At 45.5% G+C, this 24,050-nt stretch overlaps 2 protein-coding genes and 1 long non-coding RNA gene across 4 annotated transcripts in view; 2 read left to right on the top strand and 1 right to left on the bottom strand.

The window, feature by feature from the left end:
- Positions 1-8: 8 nt before the first annotated feature.
- On the top strand, positions 9-11,763 carry OGFR (opioid growth factor receptor). 2 transcript variants are annotated; one of them, XM_035899252.1, is made up of 9 exons: positions 9-588; positions 1,342-1,736; positions 4,296-4,340; positions 5,071-5,133; positions 5,453-5,537; positions 5,951-6,029; positions 6,528-6,594; positions 6,887-7,035; positions 8,187-11,763. In XM_035899252.1, the coding sequence occupies exons 2-9, from the start codon at positions 1,716-1,718 to the stop codon at positions 9,565-9,567; spliced, it is 1,890 nt and encodes a 629-aa protein (XP_035755145.1). In that variant the 5' UTR covers positions 9-588; positions 1,342-1,715; the 3' UTR covers positions 9,568-11,763. The 2 variants fall into 2 exon arrangements, with proteins under 2 accessions (XP_035755145.1, XP_035755146.1); XM_035899253.1 differs by lacking the exons at positions 9-588; positions 1,342-1,736; positions 4,296-4,340; ... (1 more) ...; positions 5,453-5,537; positions 5,951-6,029 and adding an exon at positions 6,036-6,319.
- Positions 2,357-4,303, bottom strand: LOC118452799. The gene is made up of 2 exons (XR_004842633.1): positions 3,046-4,303; positions 2,357-2,958 (listed from the first exon to the last, which is right to left on the bottom strand). It is a non-coding gene; the product is annotated as an uncharacterized LOC118452799 (long non-coding RNA).
- An 81-nt stretch (positions 11,764-11,844) lies between the features above and the next one.
- COL9A3 (collagen type IX alpha 3 chain) overlaps positions 11,845-24,050 on the top strand; it is a 42,180-nt gene continuing 29,974 nt past the window's right edge. The window contains exons 1-5 of the mRNA XM_035899254.1: positions 11,845-13,920; positions 15,154-15,215; positions 19,636-19,671; positions 20,275-20,346; positions 21,127-21,180. Coding sequence (XP_035755147.1) covers positions 13,593-13,920; positions 15,154-15,215; positions 19,636-19,671; positions 20,275-20,346; positions 21,127-21,180 — 552 coding nt within the window. The 5' untranslated portion in view covers positions 11,845-13,592. The remainder of the gene's footprint in view (positions 13,921-15,153; positions 15,216-19,635; positions 19,672-20,274; positions 20,347-21,126; positions 21,181-24,050) is intronic.

Genomic DNA, 24,050 nt, shown 5'->3' with positions numbered 1-24,050 from the left:
GGGGCGGGACGTGGCGCCGCCGAGAAGGCTGGCGGGAAGGCAGAGGGGCCCGGCCCGGCCGCGGTCACCGGTACGGCCTCTTGTCCTCGTCCTGAAGCCGGTCACGGCCTCTTGTCCTCGTCCTGAAGCCGGTCTTCAAAGAGAAGAGGTGACCCGAGGCCCCTTCGGAAGGGTGGCGAAGGTGCTGTGACTTTATGAGCCCTTCAGTTTATTACACTGCCCTGAGCTGGGTTTTAATATATATCCCCCCCCCCATTCCCTGTGATCTGGATTCTTCATCCCATAAATACAAATTCTGCCTTCTGCGCGGCACCTGCCTGCTCACCGCCTTCTGGATTCGACGCTGTGACATGGATGTTCTTCAGCCACTCCTTGCTTTTAAGTTTTTTGTCGGTCTCCTCATCTTTGCCTGGTGGCCTTCTGTACTCTTGCATTGCCATCCATGAAAAGCCATCGCATAACGTTTGCTCGCCTTCAAAAATGAGCTGTAACGCATTATTTCTTTTAGGCATGCTTTTTTTTCTAGGGAGCGTATTCTAAAGCAACTCTGAAAACAAAAAGCATCCGCTGATGTTTTGGAAGCTGCAGGTATGTGTGTGGTCATAACGAATGAGGTGGTGCTGCAAAATGTGAGCGCTGGTCTCCAGAGCCTTAAAATAATGTTGATTTGAAATAAAAGGAACTTGTTGATGTTATCTGAGGTTCCTTTCTTATTGTAAATGTTTTTGAGTTTGACAGTGAGCGTCAGTAGCTTAACTCCTCCCCTTGTGGGGAAAGGGAAACTAATCTTGCACTTCAGTTTCATTTTAGCAACTCGTCCCTATTCTTAGAATATAAATAGGCAGAGAAAGCTTTCTAGTATACTTTTAAAGGGGTTAATATTAACTTTAACTTTTATATAAGCATTAAGTGATGAAAATAACCTCCCTTTAAAAAAAAAAAATCTGTGCAGTTCTGTCCAAACACTCACGACTTCCTACCAAAATGCACATTCTACACTTTGCAAACAAAATGAAGGTTTAAATACAGCAGACGGACAGGCTCGTGCACACCTCTGCGTCCTCGTGGAGTTTACTGGAGGGAACATAGTCAGGCCTCGGTGTGCATGGGGTTCTGTGGAAGGTCGTGGGTGTTGTAGGTGGGGTGGTTGTAATACATAAAGGGAAGAGGCAGGGATTTCTTCTGAAGCCATCTGCATTATTTGAGGGCACACTGTCAATTTGCTTTTGTGCGTGGCTGGAGTTCTGGGTTTGCTCACCAGTTTTAATGCTTTAGAACGTTCAGGTTATTCTTTTTGAATGTTTGCTTTTCAGATACGAGTTGGTTTTTTTTTTTTCTCAGAGCAACTTCTGGATTCTGACAACTGTAAAAGCAAGGACCAGTTTTTCACTCCAGTGAACTTTGCCTTGCAAGGGATGATGTTGTCCCTGAGACTTGCAGCCCCTGGAACATTGTTTTGCATCTTTAAAGAGAAGTTCTTCTGTCAGTGATGAACATGTAGTCACCTCTGTCAGCCAGTGCCTGAAAAGTTTTTAAGGGCAGTGAACATGAATGCAAAAAGGAACAGTAAACCTTCTGCTCTCCATTTGTGCCTTTACAACCCACCAGAGGCATGAATCGGTTTCCAAAACTAGTTCCTACTTCTGCTTATTTGACACTAATTCTCATTTTTCTCCCCTCAGCCTAGATGGTATACTTTATGGCTAAAGCTGCGCATGTTTTTATTCAATACTGAGGTTAGAGATTTTTTTTATTATTATTTTCACCATGCGCTTTCAAAATCAGCCTAAAATTCTACTGTTCTCTTTGCATCTCACTTGTGTCTGCAAATACTCCATATCCACGGTCTGCAATTCCCGCAGGCGCGTCTTTTCATCTCTTCTGCATTTCGGTGCTTTTAGCCTCTAGGAGCAAGCGTTGAAAATCTTGGGGTTTGTGCTTATTTTGAAAAGGTTACCTCTTGGTCTGCTGAGGCGCGTGGGGTTCGTGTTGTGCTGCTCAGAGCCCTGTTTGGTAACAGGCCCTGTAGTTCTGCCTTCTCCTAACTCTCCATCCACAAAAGGTTTCGATCACTCTTGCAGGATTCGGTTGCCTTTCTCATTCCTGTGTCTTGGGCACAATCCACATGTTCTTTCATCCCTTTCGGTTGCAGCTGGTTTCCAGTTCTCAGCCAAATATCATTTGCGTTACCCTCTCCCGGCTTTGTTCCCTGCTGTCCTCGCACTCTTTGCACAGCGGTGCACGTTCTGACTGAGGGTTTGGAGGGAGAAACCCACTTAAGTTGCCTGTTGGTCTTGTGAAAAATAAGAGGGTTTGATTTATGCGTGCAAGTTTCACTCTTGCAGGTTAGTTTGTCTTTATAACCTGGGAGAAAAATAATAAAGGGAAGGTTATATTTCTGTGTGGCTTAAATAGAGGTTTATAGAGACCCAGGAACATCACCTGCTTGGAGGGAGGGCTGAGTTTTGCTCTCTTTGCTTCCCCATCGTGTTCTCTTTAATGCTGTCCTCCAGAATGCCTTTCTGCTTGGATCTAGCTTCTGTCCAGACAAGCCTTCCAGCACCTTGCACCATGGCATTGCATCTGGCTCCGTATCTGCACTTACTCCTCAGCAAACCAGTGCTCTCTCAAAATTGGAGCCAGTCTACTCTTAGCCTGTCCCACTTGCCTGTGTCAAAGGATGTTATTTTAGAAGCTGAAGTGTAAAGAATATTCTGATGCATGTGGAATTAATGAAAATTTTGTTCCCAATTACAGAAGAATCAATTTATCATAGAATCATAGAATGAATCAGAATTTCATCCTTGGAGTTCAAAACTCAAAAGCATCCATGTGCAAAATCCCAGTCTCTGCTTACATCTTGAACAAAAGAATTTATATTGATCTCTTCTGGCTGAAGATATTTCTTGTTTTGGAGCCACGTACTTTTTTTTTCCAGATGTTAGCTGTGTAGCAAAGCTTTTTATACTTGTGTGCATTTCTGCAGTCTGGGGAGGTTCTGGGGATGGATACCAGCACTTGGATTTCTAAACCCATATGGACCACCTTTTTATACTTGTGTGCATTTCTGCAGTCTGGGAAGGTTCTGGCATACCAGCGCTTGGATTTCTAATCCCGTATGGACCATGTGGCTGGGGGAAATTCTGCCACCTATTTTGGTCTGTGTTGTCACGTATAAAATGGAAATTGTTGCCATTTTTTGTTTTATTTTAGGTCATCACAAGTTATTACATTTAAAAAACAACTTGAGCTTTATTTAATTCCTGACATCAAAGTATGGGGGAATCGTAGTGTGTAAATCCATATTTATTTAAGCTGTAATTTTAAAAACTTCTGCATTGTTGACCTCCCTCCGTGGATGAAGCTTTGATCTCCCAAATGCTGTGCATGCTTTGTAAATTTTATGTGCTGACAATCAACAGGGCTGCTGAATGAATGACTTGAGTACAACAAAGTGTTAAAAAAAATCTAATCCTGTTCCTGCCTTAATAATTAATGAACCAGTGATCTGTGTTCACTGTTCACTATAAAGTAGATTTGTTTTTTATTTTTCTCTGGGCAAATGAGGTTAGGAAGTTTCAAATGGAGTTAAAAAATACTTAGGAGAATATTTGCTGCTTCTTTCTTCTAAGTTTCTCAAAATCCTTATTTTGCAAGAGCCCCGCATCTTACCCCTGCTTCGCAAGGACCCCGCTCTCGCTGTGAGCTGGCGTTGGACGCTGTGACTGCGCTGTGCTTCGCCTTGGGTGGCTCCTTTTATTCACGAGCAGTCTTATTTATGTTGGGGATTCTGAGATCTTTAAGCGCTTTCATGGTTTGGGACAAGATGGTTCAGCACTCAGCAAGGTTAAACCTGTCCGCATGGCTTGTGAAGTGTAACAAAAGCTGTTCTCATTGAAGTAATCCACTGGAAAAAGAAGTCTATAATTCAGTTGAAGTGCCTTTTAAATTAAGTCATACTTGCAACTTTCATTTCCATGAAGTTCAGAGGAAGAAATGAAGCTGCTGTTTGTGCTTTCCGTCTAAATGCCACGTTTGAAATGACTCTAACACATCTGTGTAGCGAGGAGAACCTGACACCTAATTGTCAGCTGGACGTGGCACCACAGGTTTTTCTCTAGAGCAATTTGAATTATGAATAAAATCCAGTGAATTCAGTTGTAACGAGGTAAATCTGTCACTTGGCAACTAATAGGGACCATGTGAGTCACTGCTGTGGGTATTCTTATTTCATATACGTTTTATTAGTGAAGTTTGGTTTCAGAATGTTTCAACGAAATGCCTTTTATTTGTAGGAGCAAAGATCAAATTCGTCACCGCTGTCTCAGAGGGGTTTTCAGGTAGGATTGACAATAACGTTTGGTTACGTGGAGAGATGAGCAATAATGAAGATGATGATTGGAATGGAAGTCCAATAAAATGAATATCTAATGTGATCATGTGGCTCTATTGCTGTCCACTGTCTAGATCAGCATGATGCTAAATCAACAAGGCTGCTCTTGAGCATAAAGCACAGATGAAGAAAACTTTATTTCAGCAATGTCTCCAGGGAATGAGAATCTTGAATTTAAAGGATATTTCTGCATGTTAAATTCTACAGCTTTAAAGTCTGATCTCTGTCTTGTCTAGGGTGTATGGTGTCTCAGAGAGGGAGACAGACAGGCAGGGCTTAGTTGGTCTTGTTTTAAAAACTTTGAGTTAAGGAAGAAAATGACATTTTACTATAGGGGATTTCCAGCTAGTCCTGACCATTTGTGTAGGAAAACCCAACCGGGATAAAAGATATGCATGAAACATGAAGACCTTGGTTAATAAGACTAGAAAGACAAAGAAATGTTTGGTTTAAGGAGATGGTGTGAACTTCTCTTAGTCCAAAGTTGTCTTCAAGAATGCAGAGAAACAACTGCAGTAACAAACTGGCTGGGTTTGGGGGTGCTGGGAGTGCAGTGGGGGGCACAGGAGAGCGATAGGCAGGGGAACATGTGGGAGAGATGCCGAATTCAGGCAGTGGAATTTTTTTTTGCGGAAGACAACTTCGTTCTGGGTTTCTGATCTGGCTCTTTTCTCTAGTTCGCAGGCAGGCGCAACTGGGATGCAGCAAAAGACTTGCAGAGATACAGACATCATTACCCGGTATGGACGAAACGACGATGCACATACTCTTGTGGCTCTTCCTCACCTCATGCTGAGTTTAGAAATGCTTTCTAGATTTGAGGGCACCCATTTGTCTTTACATTGACAGGCTCAGAACCTTTAAAGGATTCATTTGTGAGGGGGAAGGGATGATGTGCGTGTGGGTGCATCAGAAAACAAGCTGTTACTTCCCAAAACACATTTCAAGGATTTGGCTTGAAATGTTTAAGGAAACGTGAGGGAAAGCAAGGAGAAATGTTGAAGTGAATACTGCCTTATAAAAGATTGCTGCTTGTTGATTTCTTGCTCTCATCTCCAGGGTTTGATAGAATCAGAAAATGAGGAGGAAGAAGAGATGTGGAACTTAAGCTTTTACAAAAATGAGATTTGTTTTTTGCCCCGGGGTGAGTACCTTGTGTGATGGCTGTTCGATGCAGTTCTGCTGCAGCTGGTTGAATTGGTGAAAGAGTAGCTTGATCCATGTGGGGCAATTATTAAAAAACCAAAACAAACAAAACCCACCACCAAACTAAAAAGAAATCCAAACTGAAACAAATAAAAAACCCACCAAGAATTTCCATTTATAAAATGTCCTTGTTCCTGCTGTGTGTTCCCTAATTTTCTGCTTGATGGTAGAAAACTAAGGAGTTTTTCTGGCTTACCAGGGTGGTTGTCTAGTTCGAGAAGCTAATGCCTGTATGCAAACACCTGGCTCTGGGTAATGAGCCACCTTGGCTGACTGGGTAGCTTCAGTTTTCACTTGGTGTCATTACTTCTTGCCTGACTTTTTTTTTTTTTTTTTTTTTTTCCTTTTCAGGTTTGCACATTGAAACTCTGCTTGAATCTTGGTGGGACAACTATGAAGTTCTGGAAGAAAACCATTCCTACATACAGTGGTAAAGTGTCTGCATGAATACAGTTGCCTCTCTTTAGCTGTGCCTCTTTTCAGAGTCCGTTGCATCCGTGTTCCTGAATTCAACTTCCCAAAAGGCCCAGAGTTACTCTTGAGTGAAGCCTGTGCCCACTTTATTTTTATTGAGTTATATTCTTCTGGAAACAATGCAGTGGAAATCCTGAAGACACAGGTTTCCAGTGGGGCTGTGGCAATAGATCTCAGTCATGCTTGGTCCTACAGCATGCTGCAGACCAAAGTATTAAGGCAACGAGAGAGATCGAGATAAACAAAGTATGTTATCGGTGGTGTAGACAATGCTTTGATGGGAGGGATTTATTTGTCATATAGTGAACTGCTGCTGTGTCCATAAGGATATGAGGTCTCCAAGAGATGCCGGTGATATCACAATGTTTGGCATCTTTTTTAGTTTTAACAGAATATGTACCCTGGGTTGGATGTCATCTTTGCTCATCTGGGCTGAAAATTTCTTTCCCTTCAGGCTGTTCCCTTTACGTGAATATGGGATGAACTGGCGTGCCAAACCACTCACGTGTCAAGAAATCCAGGTATTGAAAGCTTTTGTCTTTTTTTTTAATGATTTTTTTGAGATCTGAAGGATGTTAGGATTTTCCCTAAATGCCTTATATTTGAAGTCTAGGTTTTTTACATTGCTTCATTGAACACAGCTCACTCAAGCTCTGCTAACCATTTGTCTGTCTTGTGTCTGCCAGTAGCTACACCAGCAAACGAAATGCTTAGTGATATAATCGAGCCTTGTTTATAATTCAGGTGCCACTTCAACTGGTGCAGGTAATTAGGGAGCTGCACCTTGTGCTCATTGGTCTATCTTGTTTTCAGGCTTTTAAGAAGTCCGAGGAAGTCATGCAGAGGTTTATACGTGCTTATCAGCTCATGCTGAGGTTTTATGGAATCATTCTGATCAACGAGAAAACTGGAGAACTCAAGAGAGCAGAGAATTGGGCTGAACGATTTCAAAACTTGAACCGGTGAGTCTCAGTTAATACTGCTGGTCATTTACTACAGCCAGGCACCAAGTCAAAGTCAAGAGCATCCTCAGCCCTTGCAGAATGGAGGCTTTTGTTGATAGAAAAGTTGGCTAGCTAAAGTATTTTTAACTTGGCTCAGCCTTTGATTGTAGGCCATTGCACTCTCTGTCACTTTTATAAGTGACAAGTATAATAAGTAAACCAGCTGAGACTGCTTTTCTTTTGAGTCTGGTGCAGCTGTTAACAGCAGGCATTCTTCGTGTTGGTCTCCCGAAGTATGCAGTACAGACTTGGAGATGTTCATATTGGCTCTAGCAGAGCTTGTGTTTAAAGCCGTATTTAAGCAGGAATCACCGACACATTTTCACAGGTAGCCAAATTGCCTTTGTGGTATTCTGTTAAACTACAAGAGTGTTTCCATGTGCTTCCCTGATTCCTTATAAAGCTGCCATTCAACATGCTTTGAATCTTTGGTTGAAAAGTGCTCTGCAAATCGATGGTAATATTTTTATATTATTGCAGGTCTTATCATAGAGATAGTAATGACCCTTCATATTCTAGTTCATATTCTATATTAACAAGGGCTTTTGTGGGCATACAAAAGAAAATCCAACTTGAAGACTGTCAAACATTAAAAAAGAACAAAACAAAAACCAAACCAAAACAACAACAACAAAAACCACAACCAAAAAAGCACCCCAACCCCCAAAAAAGCTGTGTCTAGCTTAAGTCCCGAAGTCATGAATTTCTGGCAGCATCCTTACGTGCCTGTATTCTTATACTTTTCTACAGGCTTACCCTGCAGGGTCACTGTCAGGGGCAGGATATTGGGCTGCATGGACTTGTGTGTCTGACCCAATACGGTGGCTGTTATCTACTGGTGGGTGATGCAGAAAGCCAGAGCCTTTCCAAGCAGTTGAGATGATTAATCCCAGCAGTCCAAGAAGGGCTAGGAAGGTACTGCTAAAGGCAGACAGCAGCGGTAGGTGCTTTAAAAGTAAGCCCGCCTATACTCCCATCTGCATTGTCAAATAGTCTGTAATAGATCATAGTCGATAACGCGCAAAACATTTTGCAGGTACCCTGGGGGTTCGTGGTGACTTCAAGTTTGGAAGACTCACTTAACAACTGTGCCTATCTGTTCATTTCAGGTTTAGCCACAACAATTTGCGGATCACGCGCATCCTGAAGTGCCTGGGGGAGATGGGATACGAACATTATCAAGTGCACTTGGTAAAGTTTTTCCTAAGAGAAACTCTTGTTAAGGAGACGTTACCAAATGTCAAGAGAAGTGCCTTGGATTACTTCCTGTTCACCATCAGAAGCAAACGGAAGAGAAGAGAACTGGTCCACTATGCTTGGCAACACTTCAAACCTCGAGGCAGCTTTGTATGGGGACCACAAGACAAACTCTTGAAGTACAGAGCACGCTCTGCCAGGTCACAGCTGCATAAAAAGGCTGAAGATAAACAGGAAACTCCTGGTAAAAAATGTGATGATTCTGTGGAAAAGGATCAGAACCGGTCTCTAGAGGAAGAACAGAAAGCTGGAGAAGCTGCAGACTTGCAGCCCAAAGCTGATGATGAAGCTGTAAAAGAGAAGTTAAGTGAATGCGTTTTGAAGGGAGGGGATGGTGAAGAGGAGAAAGAGGTTTCACTTACCCAGCAGGAGGAGAAGGATTTAAACAGTGAGGCTGAAGAAGGGCAGGGTACAGCAGAGAATGACTGCACAAAGGAGAGCAAGAAGAGAAAACTGGATGCAAACATGGCAGATGCTAAAAAGAGTGGACCATTGAAAAGCCCTACTGATATTGAAAACATTTCCCGTAATCTGGGAGAATGTGCAATTGCTGCAGAAATCCCCTCCTCAGTTCCACTGTTGCAGGCAGAAGAGGAACAAGAAACACTGAAAGAAGATGATGCAAGCATCAAAGACTCAACAGTGCCAGAGACAGCTGATGCAGCTGTAAAACGGCGAAAAGTTGATAAAAGAACATCGAGAAGTAAAACGTTCAACTTGGCCATAAACCTGAACATGGGGCCCTCTGCCTCCGGTGCCAAGTTAAATCCATCTGTTGCAAACACTGAGCCTGAAAAAGGAAATGTCAGTGAGAAAAATGCAACTGTGGAAGCGACAAGTGAGGAGGGGGGGGATGGGGGCGGTGTAAATGGTGGGGCTGTGAGACCCCCGGTTGATTCCAGGCTCCCCAAGGCTGGCTGGACTTCTCCAGTAAGTGATGGCTTGGAGTTGAGTGGAGATCAAGTCACAGCAAGGAGTGATCAGCACCACTGCAACAGCATGCTTGCGGGAGGCAAAAGTGAGGTAGATGGGGTAGAACAACATAAAAAGGCAGAAAATGCAAATGAAGAAGGGCAGGCAGAAGCCACAGGCAAGAAACAAGTTCCAGAGAGTCTTGAGCAGAGCGTGGCATCCACTTGTCCTGAAGAAGACAATGCTGAGCTTGCAGCACAAAAACCTGACAGCTCTGAGCGTGCAGTGGAAGCTGGTGAGGAGCAGGTAGCAGCAGAGTGAGACCAGCCCAGCAGGCACTCGAGCAAGAGGAGGTGGCACTGCCCTCACTGCTAGGAGCCAGCTTTTTAGTGGTTTGGATAGCAGAAGAACACACGGAAGAATAAACTTCCTTTGGGCCGATCCAGGCTAGACCCTGCCTTTCACCCTTCCACAATAGTCTGTAGTAACTTCACTGAAATCCAGTGCTTGGTTACCCTAGGGAGGAAAACTCTGTAGTCCTCTTCACCGACAGGCTGTGTCCTGTTTCTGTTTTTTATCTGATATTCAGGACTATCTTGGAGTAACAGGGATTTTTGCACTTTGCCTTGGTTCTGGTATGTCCCTTCTTAAAGAGAAGAGGGAAAACTAATCTGTTTCCTTGTTTGAACTAATCAAGTATTTATTAAATACATGATTTTTAATGTATGACAGCATGATCTAATTTGCCAGGCCTTTCTATTATCATGTAACTGCTATTTGTTATTCTGAAAGGCTGTACCTTCCCAGGAGATTTATCCCTGGCAAAGATGCCGTGTGTCTGCTTCCTAGGGTGTAAATAATTATTTTTGTGGTGTTTGCCTGAGAGAGATGAGTATATGCATTTTGCTCCATGTAAGACTGTGGTTGCCTCTCCTATAAAGTAGATTTGACTTTAGTCTGGGATAAAATGCATCGTCAAAACATATCTCTGCCCAGTATTAACCTTTGCGTACAGATCCTGTTCTCTAGGGTGTGAAGTCCTGATTAATTTGTTCTATTTATCCCCCGCAGAAGTTGCTTTGTAGTGCTTGTTAGAATCAAGAGTATGAATTGTCTACGGGTTTCTAAGAGAAAAACCTTCAGACTCTGTGTAAAGCTGTCTGGAGCTCTTCTTCCCCAGGTTTTTCTACCATTTTCAGACCCTTGATAGTCTTCCACAGATATTTCTGTCCACTACTACTTCAGTTCTCTCCTCAACTGCCAGAACAGAACAAATATTTGTCATTGCATCTTTTCAGGCTCTGCCGTTAATTTACAACTGTAAATCACAGCTGCGGGGCTGTCTTTTCTGCAAGGCCCATTGCATGAAGTTAGATGTGTCAGATTTAACCCACTCCTTAGTTAGGGCAGGATTGTTTTACCGTTAATGGCCAGCATGTCAGACAGTTGTGAGTGCAACGTGTCTGGAAACCACTGGGTTTTGTGGGGCAATTAATTGAAACTTTAATTGGAGGGGGTACGCTTGTCTGGTTCATTTATTTACAGTCCTCAAGAATTTACTTTCAGACCTTGCCAGCTATTTGCCTGCCTTAATACTCCTGACCTCCCTGTTAGCTATTCTGCCTGACTTGCACGGTATTCATCCAAGGCTGAAGGAGCATTAAACGATTTAGCACTTGCGCTCCTGGAGATTTACAACAGAGGACCTGTGCCATGCAGCAGAGGAAGCAGTTTCCAACAGCCAGAAGGTCTGGACTTGCTGTTTTCTCAGATTGGTTTTTTAGTTTTGGGGTTTTTTAGGTGCTGTTTGATTTGTGTAGGAGGTGGCTAGAGGTTTGCCCACTTTGCCAGAGAGCAGATGCGGTAGCCTGTGCAATGTTGATGTTTTTCCTCTCTCTGCTACAGCTCTTAAGAAGCTTCGTCTTTCAAGGAATTTGATCCATGACTTGCCTTCCCAGACCTTAGGTCCTGATCCAGCATGCCACATACATGTGGGTGGGAATAAAAGTCTGCAAGCTTAACACGTAATGTTCATGGTCACACACGTGCTGGAAAAAGGCTTTTATGGTTTTAAAATACTACTTTTTTTTTTTTTCTTATGAACAAATGGAGTCAAATAGCCAGTAAGAATACACTTAACTACAGATATAAATACTTGAAGATGTTGAGTGAAAATTCTTTCATAAAAGATTCATAAGAAGTTGTTAATCGTGGCTTTTGTACAGATTTATAGTAATTTTCTTATTTAATGAAGTTTTCATTGTGAATATGTGCTCGGTTGGGGCATAGATCATGTATCTTGTTATGGTGATGTATGGTTTGTTTTTGTGTTTAATGGGATTTCACTGTGAGCCCCTAGGCTGGAATGCTCAAACCAAAACCATTCCTTTTATGAGTAATTTTAGAGTTTCGGCCGTAGGTGTTTGCAGTGAGTTCACAAGAGGTTTTCCAGCACTCAGAGCTGTATCACAGAGTCTGTTACTTTAATGTCACCTATTAAAGCATGACTTTAATCCATACCAGTTTCCACTTACATTGTTTTCATCTCTGAGGGCAGGACATGACCCCATATCTGCCCCCCCCCCACCACCACCACCCCCTGTAGCCATCTGCTGTTGCTGGGGCACCTCCGGGTGGGTGCTTGGGGCCATCTGGCATTCCCAAGCAGAGGTCTGGTGGGCTCACCATGAGATAAACTTGCTGCATGTTCCACATGGAGACAACGCTCAGTCTTCCTCCACCGCTGTAGAACGTGGCCAGGGGATGTTTGTGGGGAAAAGACACCCCCCCACACGTGCTTCTTGTTTAATGATGTGCTTTGAAATGTTTCGGTAGGCCCTGCCGTGGCTTTGTGCTGCTGTCCTCCCGAGCGTGTGTTGGGATGCTCAGTAGAGCAAACAAGGACTTGGCTCTTGGGCAGCTTGCGGGGCTAGCGGGCAGGGAGGGCAGCTGCCCGGCTCGCACGTGGGGGCTTCAGGCCAGTGGGACTTCTCCTTCAGGACACGAGCACAGGGGTGTCTTTGTGGGAGTGATTTCTGTAAGTCGCTGTGTCCCTTTGGCTGTGCTCCCTCTGCCATGGGGACGTGGAAGGAGAGGGACCCATCCTGGTCCTGTTCTTGCTCTGTGGGCTGGGCTTGAAGGTGAACACTGGAGGGCTCTTCCCATGCTGGTCCTGAGCAGGCTGCGCTTGCAGCAGCCCTCCAGCCCCTGGCTTGCTACGAGCGATGTGTGGCTGAGGAATTTGGATCTGTTTTGCCTTCCCTCTTGCCATCAGTTGGCCTCGGTGCGAAGGAGGAGGTACAAGCTCTGGGCGAAGCAGTTGGGGCGGCTGCGCTGCTCTCTGTCTGCGGGGTTTATGGTGTCTAATAAAGCATTCCATTTACTTTGAAGACATAAACACACTCTCCCTTTCTGTCCCCTGCTGCCTGTTCCACAAAATCTTGTAGGAACTTAGTAAATCTTTGAGCCTTTTATCCCTCTGTCAAGGTTGGCAGAATATTGGCTGCCGGGGAGCTGGACAGGCACGCGCTGTGCTCGCAGAAACCTCTTGGAGTAGGGATGCCAAACTGAAACCAGGTATTTCGGGGGTTTTTTTAAGCTTTGCTTTTCCACTCCTGCTCTCCTCGTGCTAACCAAATGAGCTGTGTCATTTCAGTCCTGATGAATCTTGCCCCTGTTCCCGCTTCCAAGCCCTGCTTTGGTTGAAATTGTCTTTAATGGGCAAAGGGAAGCGTGAAGCTATCTGCAGGAGCTGCATCTTGGTGAATATATTGCCATTTGGGATTGCCTAGTTGGGAGCTGTCAGCCTGTTCCTTCCTTGCAAATACTTCAAAGGCAATTCTTCCTTATTTTTTTTCTTTTTGTGGCTCTGAGAATGTTTCTCCTTTTTTTCTTCCTCCTTGTATCTGTCTGCGATCATCTGTCCCCTGGTCAGGATTCATCGCTTTCTCAAGAAATCAGTTGGCATTCTTTAGATCTCCCTGAAAAAAAAAACAAACCCAACAACCCAAACCAGATGTGAATACACGTCCAGAGCTAATAAAGCATCTCGCGAGGCAGTCGGTGTGTTTCTCCGTAGCACATCTTGCACTCGTTGCAGGTATATTAACTTCTCTGGTGAAGTTGGGTAGCCTCAGGCGCTGAGTAACCCTCGCTGTGTGTTGCTTTGTGTCTGTCCAGCGCGGAGGTGGTGATGGGCTTTGAGGAATGGCCTGGGTGAGACCTAAGGAACATCTTTGTATCTCCAGCTGGAGCAGCCGCCTTTTGCTCCTGCGGCGTGTCTGCAAGTCCAGCCCTTCCTTAGGCTCCCTCCCTGTTTGCTCAAGGCTGGGGCTGCCCAGCGGGGCATGAATGAGGGTTTCTCTTCCCGACCGACTGCGGCTCCCCCTCCTTCTCCCACCTCCTTCCAAAACCTCCTCTCTCCTCCTAGCTCGGCCCCTCTTGCCTGTGCTCCTGAGCTCTGCCCCTCCAGCTGGAGCCGCAGGTTTATCTGGAGGCGAGGAGCCTCTCTCCTTTGTAAGCTGAGACCCCGGAGGAGGAGCAGGGATCTGCTGGACCCTGGAGGAGAAAGAGCCCCGCTGCCCTGGGGAGAGGCAGAGCCTGGGCACCATGGCTGGATTCTCCACTCTTGGGCTTCTCTTCCTCTGTCAGCTCTTAGCCACGGCATCAGCTCAGGTAAGAAGCCTCACGTATGTGTTACGCTCAAGAAAAAAGTCCCTAAGGGAAAAAGAGAGTGGGCCGTGTATGTTACATCTGCGGGATGAAACGTGGCAACAGGCAAGTTATAAAGTTTATTAAAAATGCTTGTGCCGTTACGCAGAGGGTGCCTAGCAAGCGTAGCGGGGGCTGTACCTGCGCAGGCTTTGGGATCCTGTCCTCGTGTGTAGGAACTGCTGCTTCATACCCACGCAGGACTGCAGCTACGAGAGAGAGAGCCTTGGGAAAGGGGAGACCTGACGGTGGAGGAGAAACAGTTTTCTTTTACAAGGAAGTTAATAGGTCGCCAGTGAGACTGATCTCCTGGTCTGGGTTTTCGTCTGAATCAAAATTTCTTATTCCTTCCCTCAATCAATTTTCAAAACTTATAAAATAGCCTGTTTAACCCTTCTTTGCTTCAGACATGATCTATATTAAACTTGCCTGTATGGTGCTGTTATTGCCTGGGGAAGTAGCTCCTCGGTGAGGTTTTTCATTGTGTTAGTGCGGAATTTTTGCAGTCTGGCTTGGGAATTCAGAGCTGCCCTCATCTGCTGCGAGCAGAGCCGCTTCTACAATGAAACCTTTGTTCGCTGAAGCTACAGCAAGTTGCTCCCTGGAGCCCTCTCCATACAGAAGTCATTTATTGGACCTTTCTTTCCTTCCCCCCACCTCAGACCTCCTCCAGAATCCCAGATTTTCAAATGGCATCCTGCTCGGAGAGGAGGCTTTCGCTTTCCCCTTCTGTCTTCGATGGTGTCCGCCTCGCTCTTCCATCACCCCATCAGACTGGGACTGTAAATTAACTTTTAATGCCAAGCACTTAGCACCTATTTTCCGTGGGCTTTGCTTTTCCTCCTCTGCCCAAAACGAGCTGTGCCTGTAGGCAGTGAGAACCATTTCTTATACAACCAAATGCGTTTGCTGCCCAGCGACCAGCTCTGATTCCCAGCATAAGCCACCAGTTAAACGAGCTGTGAGCCCTGAGGATGTGCCCAGTCAAAAGGGTTTTCCAAAGAGCCTTGTACTGGTCTTAAGCTCCTCTGAGTCTACCCAGGATGGCAGGGGGCCCCGAGGGATGGAGGATTAGTGCAGATTTAGGGTTATGCTATAGGGCTTGGCCATGGCTTTCTGATTCATCCTGTATGTTTCTTCTGATGCAAAAATAAACTCTTCTCTCTCTCTCTTTTCCCCAATCCTTTCAGAGAGTAGGACCACAAGGCCCTCCTGGACCACGAGGACCCCCTGGACCATCTGGCAAGGACGGCATCGATGTGAGTGCCGTGTGGCAGAGGGCAGGCTCGGCCGAGGGAGGGCGAGGGGTGGAGCAGAGGCAGAGCCAGCTGAGCAGAGAAGCTGCTCTTGTTCTCCAGAGCCCCAGCCTTTGGGCCATCCTTCAGAGGTGGATGGACCTGGAGAACCAGCCAATTCACAAGAGACCTCCTTCCACATGAGTCAGAACAGCGAGTGGAGGTGCTGAGTGGCATCGGGTTCTTCGCAGGATCAATCCCCTGTCTCAGGAGAGTTCAGGATGGAGCTGGGGATTCCCGATCCTGCTTGCAAAGCAGAATATTTCACTTCTAGTGTCTAGGGAGGAGCGGGAACGTTATATGGTTGAGTGGATGGGTACAGTGTGCGTCGGGGTCACGGCATGTTCTGTAGTTCAGAGAGAGGTTCATGTGACACTTCAGAGCATCCTCGTTTCTAGAGAGTCCCCAAGAAACTCAAATATGCAGCACTGGACACTGCTTTTACTTATTTTGGTTTTATTTCAGCATTGTTAGTATGGCTGTCCCTGACTTGTACTGGTATGTGAGAGTCAGAATCTGGCTCCTGTGTGTCCAGACATGAGTTGCCTTCAGTAGCACAAAAGGCAACGAAACGGGCATCCTTTATTTCAGCAGGTGGTTCCTTATACGTACACCTCCTGCAGAGCTAGGAGACTACGTACCGCAGGAGAAAAACTTGTCCTATTACTTTTCATTGATGGTTCCATAGAAATGAAACATTTGGCTTCTTTGCATCTGTTGGATAAGGACTGAATTGTGTCCTGTAGTTGGCAGTAGATAAAAAGAGCATCAGATGGACCTTCAGCAAGACCACATCAAATGCAGAAGGCCGGATTCCTGCTTTGATACTCTGTTTGAGTAGTGCTTGTCTCTCTAAGCTGCTTAGGGAATAGGGCAGAGGTTTTTTAAAGCTTGTCTGAAGTAAGTTTATTGGAATTGGGCCTTTAAGCAACCTTGAAAAATACCTATTCGTTCCACACGGGTCATTTTCTTTTGGATAAGAAGGTAAAAAAAAAGATATATGAGTTCCCTGGTATGTGGTGAACAAGGAGCTGTTTTGTCTGCAGTGGTGAGCTTTCACAGTGGCTCTGTGAGCAAGGCTGGTCTGAAGAGAGAACCTCATTGATTTGCAGCTAGTCCTTCTAAAGTGTCCTTTCAGCTCCCAGAGACCGTTTGACAAAAAATCTGACTCTGGTTTTGTAGCCTGAGAAGTTCAGAGCTGGTACCCTGATGGTTTTTCATGATGTGATAAAAGGCTTGAGGGGACGCCCTTGGAAGAGGGCGCAGGAGACGTGTCCATGGCAGCAGCAGGACATCCATGTGGCCAGCGGGCTGCAGGGAAAGGTGTCTGTGTTTCTGTACAGAGTGAAAAAAAAGAAGAATTTGGGAGGGATGAAGCCCTTCAGTAACCAACTTCGGCGTATGGGCAATCGGAAAGAAACAAATTCCTGTAATTGGGTCATTCCGTTCCTGATGTCTACAGGATATTTTAGACCTTAATTCTGGAGCCACACCAGCATCACTTCTGATTGCTCTTGGAAACAGGAGCCTGGGGAGATGCTGGTCATGTGAACCCGTGCCCTTTTATTCACAGCTAAAAGCTTCAGGAGGCTCCCTGTGGGACAGGACCCTATAACAGCATCTAATTCATATGGAGAACTCAGTCCTGGTAAATCAAACGGCTGAGTATTTAAGATGCTAAGTCTTGCAGTTCCAGTTTGAGTCTGGAGTTTTGGCTACGCAGGAATAGTCTCATTTGAATAGACTTGATCTACGTCCCTCCTATGGATATAGGTTGTCAGGTGCCCTGTTCAGGGACAGGCTCTGGGGTGGTTTCTGTGATTCTGCAGGACATATAAAGGTGTAAATCCTTTAGGGATTTGCATAGGAGAAGAGATGCAGAGCTGGGGCTAGTGTTGAGCACAATCATGACCTCCCAGTTTAAGGGTTACCTTAAATCTGACAGTACCCTCCAAAAAATTAAGGCATATAAAATCCAGCACTGCTCTGCATTTTCATAGTGCTGCCTGGAGAGGCTCGTGTGGAGCCTGAGTGGTAGCGTCAATTCAACCCCAGCACAGAATGAAATTGTTATTTTATTTATTTTCTTTAGTGATGAGGCTTTTTTTTTAAAAGCACAATCAGAACTTCCCTGAACTCTGTAAGCCACTCCGGCTGGCTCATCTTTACAGATGGTTTGGGATGAATGCTGTGTGGGAAGAGTCGCTGAACGGTCTCTGAGCTGGATGCGTGCTGCCGAGGTGCTCAGCAGCCCCTTGCTGTCGGCCGTGAGCAGCGAGCGATGCATAACCTACAGCTGAATTATTCAGGATATCTCCCAACAAACCTTGGATGAACCCCATAAGCACAATTTCTCAAGGCTCCCACTTCCATTCCTGCCTTTCAGTGGGAGCTGCAGCGTTAAGTCCCTCTGAAATATTTTATAATTATAGCCTTTACCGTGCTTCATGTTTCATACTCGGTAACAAGCAAAATCTCGCCCTCCCAAGAATAGAAACAGCATGTTATGATCGAAAGAATTAGCGCCAAGTTCCTGTGAATTATTTCTGGGGATGTAATTCCCCAAATTGCTAATAAGCAATTGTCACTTTTCAAAAAATCAAGCTTTCCCCCCCCGACTTTTCATCTCCTGGCTTGACTCGCTAAGAAAGAGTAAACTTCCTTCCCTCTCCTGTAGCACCAGGAGAGCGTTTCCTTTTGCTGACAGCCTTTGCCTCTAATTCCCAGTGATCTGGCATTAGGGGTATAACCACTGATTAGGCTTTTGATTCAGCTGACTGAAGTTCTGGTGCTCCTGCAGAGTCCCGCAGGGGTCCGCGATGGCAGGATCAAGGTTTCAGATGGTCCCAAACAGCCTTTGCTGACACTGGGACCTTGCTGTATGGATTGCCGTCACGCAGGCAAGAAAAAATGCAAGGGGCTGGCAATCTCAGGTGATGGAGGAGGGAGTAAACCACCTCTCCTGCCATTTCTAGCTGCCTTCTCAAACCATTCATTGCAAAAGAACCACTCCTTTCATTTCCTTGGCAGGGGACCTTCCCTACCTATGATAATGATAACTATTTATGGAAAATCGGTGGGCAAAGGACAGCAAAGGAGTTGCTTCAGCAAGACAGAGCATAAAGATCCCTCTGTTCAATGACCCTCTGGTCTGGGCGTTGATGGTCACCAGTGCAGTACATAAATCCTCCCCGGAGCGAACCAAGGCAGCCAGTCCTGAGAGATTTGCCCACAGACTTCACAGTTGCCGACACAGTAAATATAGAAACACGCTATAAATTCCACAGCTTTGCTTACTGCCTTCTAACTCCTCATTATCCGGCCCACGGTGGGGATGGAGTTATTTCTAGCCTTGCTCTGTTAATAACCACTCTTTTTTCCATATAGATTCTTCCACGGTATCAACATGCCCCTTCCCCTCTGCTCGCCCACAACACCTGAGCCTCTCGCAATGTTTAGTGCGTTTACCCTAAGGCTGGGAGGGGAGGGTACCACGTCTGGAACTGGGACACGAAGTGATTTTCTGCGGGATAAGATGGGAAACCGAGCTCCAGTCAAGCTCCCACTAGTCACAAACGATCGCCTTTTTCGAGGGCGAGCAATAAAACACCAATATCTTGTCTGGGGTTCATGCAAGCTCCTGAATGATGTTACAGCTGGCTGAGCTAGGAGGAGTGATTCAGAGACTTAAAATATTGCCTCCCGAACACCTTTCATGCTGTTCTTAAAAGTTGCTTTCCATTAGGATAGGAAAAAATGAGCGCTTTTGAAATATTTTATAGAAATTTGGTTTAATCCAGACTGTGCAATTGGATTAAGCGGAAATCAGTTGGGGGCTCCATTCATTTGCTTTTCCTGTCAAAGTTCAGTCATATGAAGAAAATCATTGTAGACAGCTTGTTCATTCTTCACTTTCTGATAGTCCCCAACTCCTGGCGGTACCGCAGTTTCATCCTGTGTCCTGGATACCTGGAGCTTATCATTGTATCCCTGTGTTTCATCAGGAAGATGTTTGAAAGCCTTGACAGCCATCCAGCTTCCTCCCTGCCCCACTTGCAGACAAACCCAAGTGCCAATGATTTCTAATTTCTAATCATTTCCAGCATATCTGGAAAAAGTTGGAGGTGCTGGTTCTCTCTGGGAGGCTGAGGGTGCGGGTTTCACCACATCTGGTGTTGTAGGTGTGGAAAAGGCTCTCCAAGTTCATCCTGCTTTAGGGGGGAGCAGGACCTAGAGCACCGGCTTCCTAAGACTGAGCGTGGGAAATCTTGGAGCGGGCATGAAGGGAGACTTGAGCGCTATGGCAGTTGGGAACACCACTGTTGCCAAAAGTCAACAAAAAGAGGTTGAGCACTAACACTGATGTCTTTTCTCTTTCATTTAGGGAGAGCCAGGCCCTCCCGGTTTGCCGGGCCCACCAGTAAGTATTTTCTGGCTGACATTGACTTGCTCATCCTTTTGAGAGGGGCACGGTGCAAGAGCTAAGACTTACTGGCTCCTGTTCCTCTTGGTCTGCAGTGGAATTTCCGTAAGGAAATCCACAGCAGTGGAGATGCTCAGCACTGGTCCTGGGGACAAACACATTCTCCTGCTTCATTGCTGGCAGAGGGTATGCATGCGATAAAGCTCGTCCATCACCAGTACAACGTGACTGGCAGCATGCCGCACGGGCATAGTTATTTTTGGCATGGGTCTGAGCCTGCTTCGGCTCCTCAGTCTGCCAAGGGGTGCTCAAAATTGTACCAGGTGGCACAGCTCCTTGCTTTGGGCCCCTTACCCCATCCCTTTCTACCCCTCTACTAGGAACAGCTTATGAGTAACTGTATGTGGAACTGAGCCAAAGCACTGAAATGAATTTAGGATTTGGATATGGATTCGCGGAAAGTTTTGTCTCTGCAGGAATTCTTCCATGTTGCATGATTAACATATCAACAAATGAACTCCCATCTTATAGCCTGTATCAACACATGCCATGTTTCTCATGTTATTATGTTAGAAATAATTGCCTGTTTATCTGATTTAGGGGCCAAAAGGTGCACCAGGGAAGCCTGGAGCAGCTGGTGAAGCCGGATTGCCTGGCCTTCCTGGAGTGGATGTGAGTATTTTGTCGTCATCTCTTAGATCTTTTAAATATTTCACGTAGGCATGGATGTTTTCCCAAAGGCTCTCATCAGCTTTCTCTGTGTCTACTGGAGAAGCAAAGTGGGTCTTGTATCTACATAACTGCCTTGCATATCAGGAGAAATTTTAAGAGTTGAAAGCATCTCTTGATTGAATTAAGGAATATGAGAACAATTTTGAGATGCATCACTGACAGGATGGCGCTCTTACAATGAAACATTGAGGTTCTTCGGAGGTGCATTGGGCAAGTCTGCAGAAATACAGGCATCCGTTGACATTTTTGGAGCAAACCCATTGAGCCTCAATTCAGAAATCCAGCGGCACGTACTAGCTGGGGCTTGCTGGTCACCAGCCTGGGATTCCCCCTACGGCTCTGGACCGGTGACTGCACACAGTCCAGTTTTCCCAGCTTACCAACCCACTGCCCTGGTAGCTGAGTGTGGGTAAGGTTTTAGCCAGCGCATTTTCTTCTGCATCAGGCGAGAGGGAGCATTCAGTCAGCTTCCGCAGTGAAGCTGCAGCTCAGTAAACGCCAGTAACAAGACCACTTTGCGGTGTTCATCATCAACAGAACTGAGAATTTGTGGTCCTTTCCTTTCTGATTAATTACAGAGAGAAATAAAATGGTTAGGCTTTCTTGAGAGCTTGGCTTCCAGATTATTTATGTTGGTGACAGTGACAAGGACTTCCTACAGCTCTTGCTAACGTATTTCTGGTTTCATGCTTATCTATCTATTTTATTCTTTTTTTATAGGGTTTAACAGGAACCGATGGCCCACCTGGCCCAAATGGGCCTCCAGGAGACCGTGTGAGTACCACATTAGATCCTAAGTCCCAATGAACATTGTCACTGATTGTGGTAATGATTTCTCATTCCTTTGTAAATTGATGGCATTTGAGTGTTGATTACAATAGCTCATTTATCCATAAACCCTTGCAGAACACTTGGGCCCTTGAAAGGAAGGCCCAGACGGCTTTTCATTAGGCAGGGCATGAGATCCATCTTTCTTTCACGTGGCTTTGAATGGGCTTGGGTGGCCTCGGTGCTGGGAGTACCAGTGCAGAACAGCTCTGGTGATATTTTGAGTCTCTAAAAAGTTCCTTGAAGCAGTCACTAGCCTTAATTATGAAGTCTATCAAAGTGGAGCTATTTTGGCCTTTATTTGCAGTCTGAGTACGCAGCTCTGTTGTGTTTAAACAGTTAAGACACAGTAGCAGTAATTATAAACTTCTGCCTTTTGTTAATTCCGGGGCTGTCCATATGGTTGACATTACTAGTTGCTTTTGGCATAGACTTCCCCAGCCAGGGTAGCAAGAACTAAGAGGTTTTTCTTGCTTCCTGCATATTACATCTCTGCTAAGGGGCACCACAGAATAGAGAAATGACTGCCTGAGACGTTACAGATGTCCTTCAGACCATCTACAATGGGGCCAGAAGGCACTTAGGCCTCCTTACACCATTAAGAACTAAACATGAACGAGCCATTCGGCACAGATTTTTATCCAGCATGGCTATTTTCCCATCTCCCAACGTGGGAAAATAAGGCTTGTTTCCACAGCTGGTTTGTTGGTCTCTGAACTCGGGGCTATGGTGATGGGCTGAACACACATCACGGCGTGCAGAGGTTAAAAAAGGTTCGATATATCTCAGTGGTCAATTTGTTGCCCTGAGGAGTTACCCAAAGCTCAAAACTCTGTGAGTGGACTCATTTAGTTAAAGGGATGAGTGACAGAGCCATGTATTTTTGATACGCTCTTCTTCCTTTTGCCATGTGCAAGGCAAAGTTTGCTTGGCCACTGGGAAAGTTGAGTGGCAGGAGCCGAGTGCCTCGCTCACAGCCCCCAGCCTCCCTCCATTGGCACTGCACTATAAACCATCTCCTTTGCTTTTCCTCGTGCCCACCTTTCTCCCCAGAGATCCAGGGCGGCAAAATCCTGACCACTCTCAGGCAGCCTGTGGCAAGAGTCCAGTGCCTTCTGGGAACTGATCCCTCATTTTTAAAATAGAAAAGTTCAGGACCACACACAAGAAGTCTGTGGGCGGTTTTGTGCCCTTGTTTCGTGTTCAGCGGTAGCATTTGCCCATGCCCGCTTTAGCACACAAGCTCCTGGTTTGCAGGGTAATGGAGCAGGTAATTTCTGGGCAAAAGAACTTCCTCTAAAGCTGTGTAGGAGAAGCACAAAAATTCTGGTTTAGCACAGTTATGGTAACTGCATGCTCTGGTTTGACGTGCTTTCCCGTGTCTGGTAACTCAAGCTGTCAGCATGGGGCAAACCTGGGACCCGTTGTCATTTATGGGAGCTTTTCAAGGTCAACGGTCCATCTGGAAAATTGTTTTAATTGGTCTAATAAAAGCCTGGAAAAAGAAAAGAACCTGTAAATCTCTAGCAGTCTAAAAGGACGGCATTGTTATCCCGACTTTCTTTCTTCCGACCGACTTTAAGAACACATTTCAGCCTCCCAGGAATCCCTGAAATAAGCAGGTGTCTGCTCACTGTGGTGGGACTGAATTCACACTTCACGCTGCAACTTCTGCTGAACAAGCAGGTTTTTCTGAACTGGGGTGTCTGAGGGCGAAGGTGTTCGGCGTATGGACGTGGGCTCGTGGAAGACAGTTTTTAGTAATACGCTATTGCTGAACGTTTCTTTTCCCCTATACGCCACGCTTCATCAGCCCAAGAGTGATTCACGTCTGACCAGGGACAGACTGTTGTGAAGGCAGCGTACCAAGATGGTTTTTATCTTAACTACTCCCGTCGCTATCAGCACCCGGTAGCTTTTCTCATGGTTCTGCTTACAGACTGATTGGATCAAGCCTACTTGGTTTTTTTCAATTTAAAAAATCCTTTCAGCCAGGAATGAGCTGGGTTCAGTGACCTCAGTGATCAGTATTGGTGTCCTTCATGGGAAAGTTTTCAAAGGCCATTTTAAAGTTCAGTGCTTTACACTACAAGAACGAAGAAAACATAATTATTCATATTTATTTATGAATGTCATCTTAATCAAGTATTTCCTATGCTCCGTAGTTGTATATTCATAAAGGGCATTACTTTAAAGTGAAAAATTGTGGTGAGATTGTTTTCTAATCAAAAGAGAAAGAACATTGTTACCAGGAGAATGAGTTGAGTCAGACAATGTTATTAAAAACGAGGTGCAAATTAGAGTCTCTCCTTTGAATTTAATGGAGTCCCATCAGCTTGCTCAGGGACTCGATGATCTTCTACCGCACCAGGACCGTGCGCTGCTGCATGCTGCACCTTCCGCCTTCAAAGATATCAAAATTAAGGAGAGTAAAGTGCCAGTGCTTGGCACTTTGGGTACGCTGCCAACCGCTTGGCATGTTGGCCAAAGCAGAAAGGGGCTGTGCAGCCGGTTTCAGCGGGGGCAGGTTTAGGGTGCAAGTCAGTAGGTGCCAGGAATTCAATGTTTTCTTTACAGGAGGAGATCCCAGCTTGTCCCTTACAACCGTCAGTGGTTGTGAGGACCTCAACCTAAAGATAAAAAAAGGGGCTGGAAGCAAAGCAGAGTAACCTGCAGCTAGAGAAGTAAATGAGCTGACATTTGCAGCAGAGTTGATTTTTATTGGATTACAGTCCTCTCCTCACACGGCTCCCATTAATGAGGCCTTGGATCCTCCGTATCTTTCTCCTTAAGCTTAACAAGGGAAAATATGTCTA

The sequence above is a fragment of the Egretta garzetta genome, unplaced genomic scaffold (assembly GCF_000687185.1).
Source record: "Egretta garzetta isolate BGI_Z169 unplaced genomic scaffold, ASM68718v1 scaffold158, whole genome shotgun sequence".
NCBI classification, from domain to species: Eukaryota; Metazoa; Chordata; class Aves; order Pelecaniformes; family Ardeidae; genus Egretta; species Egretta garzetta.
This window is presented reverse-complemented; position numbering and strand designations above follow the sequence as displayed.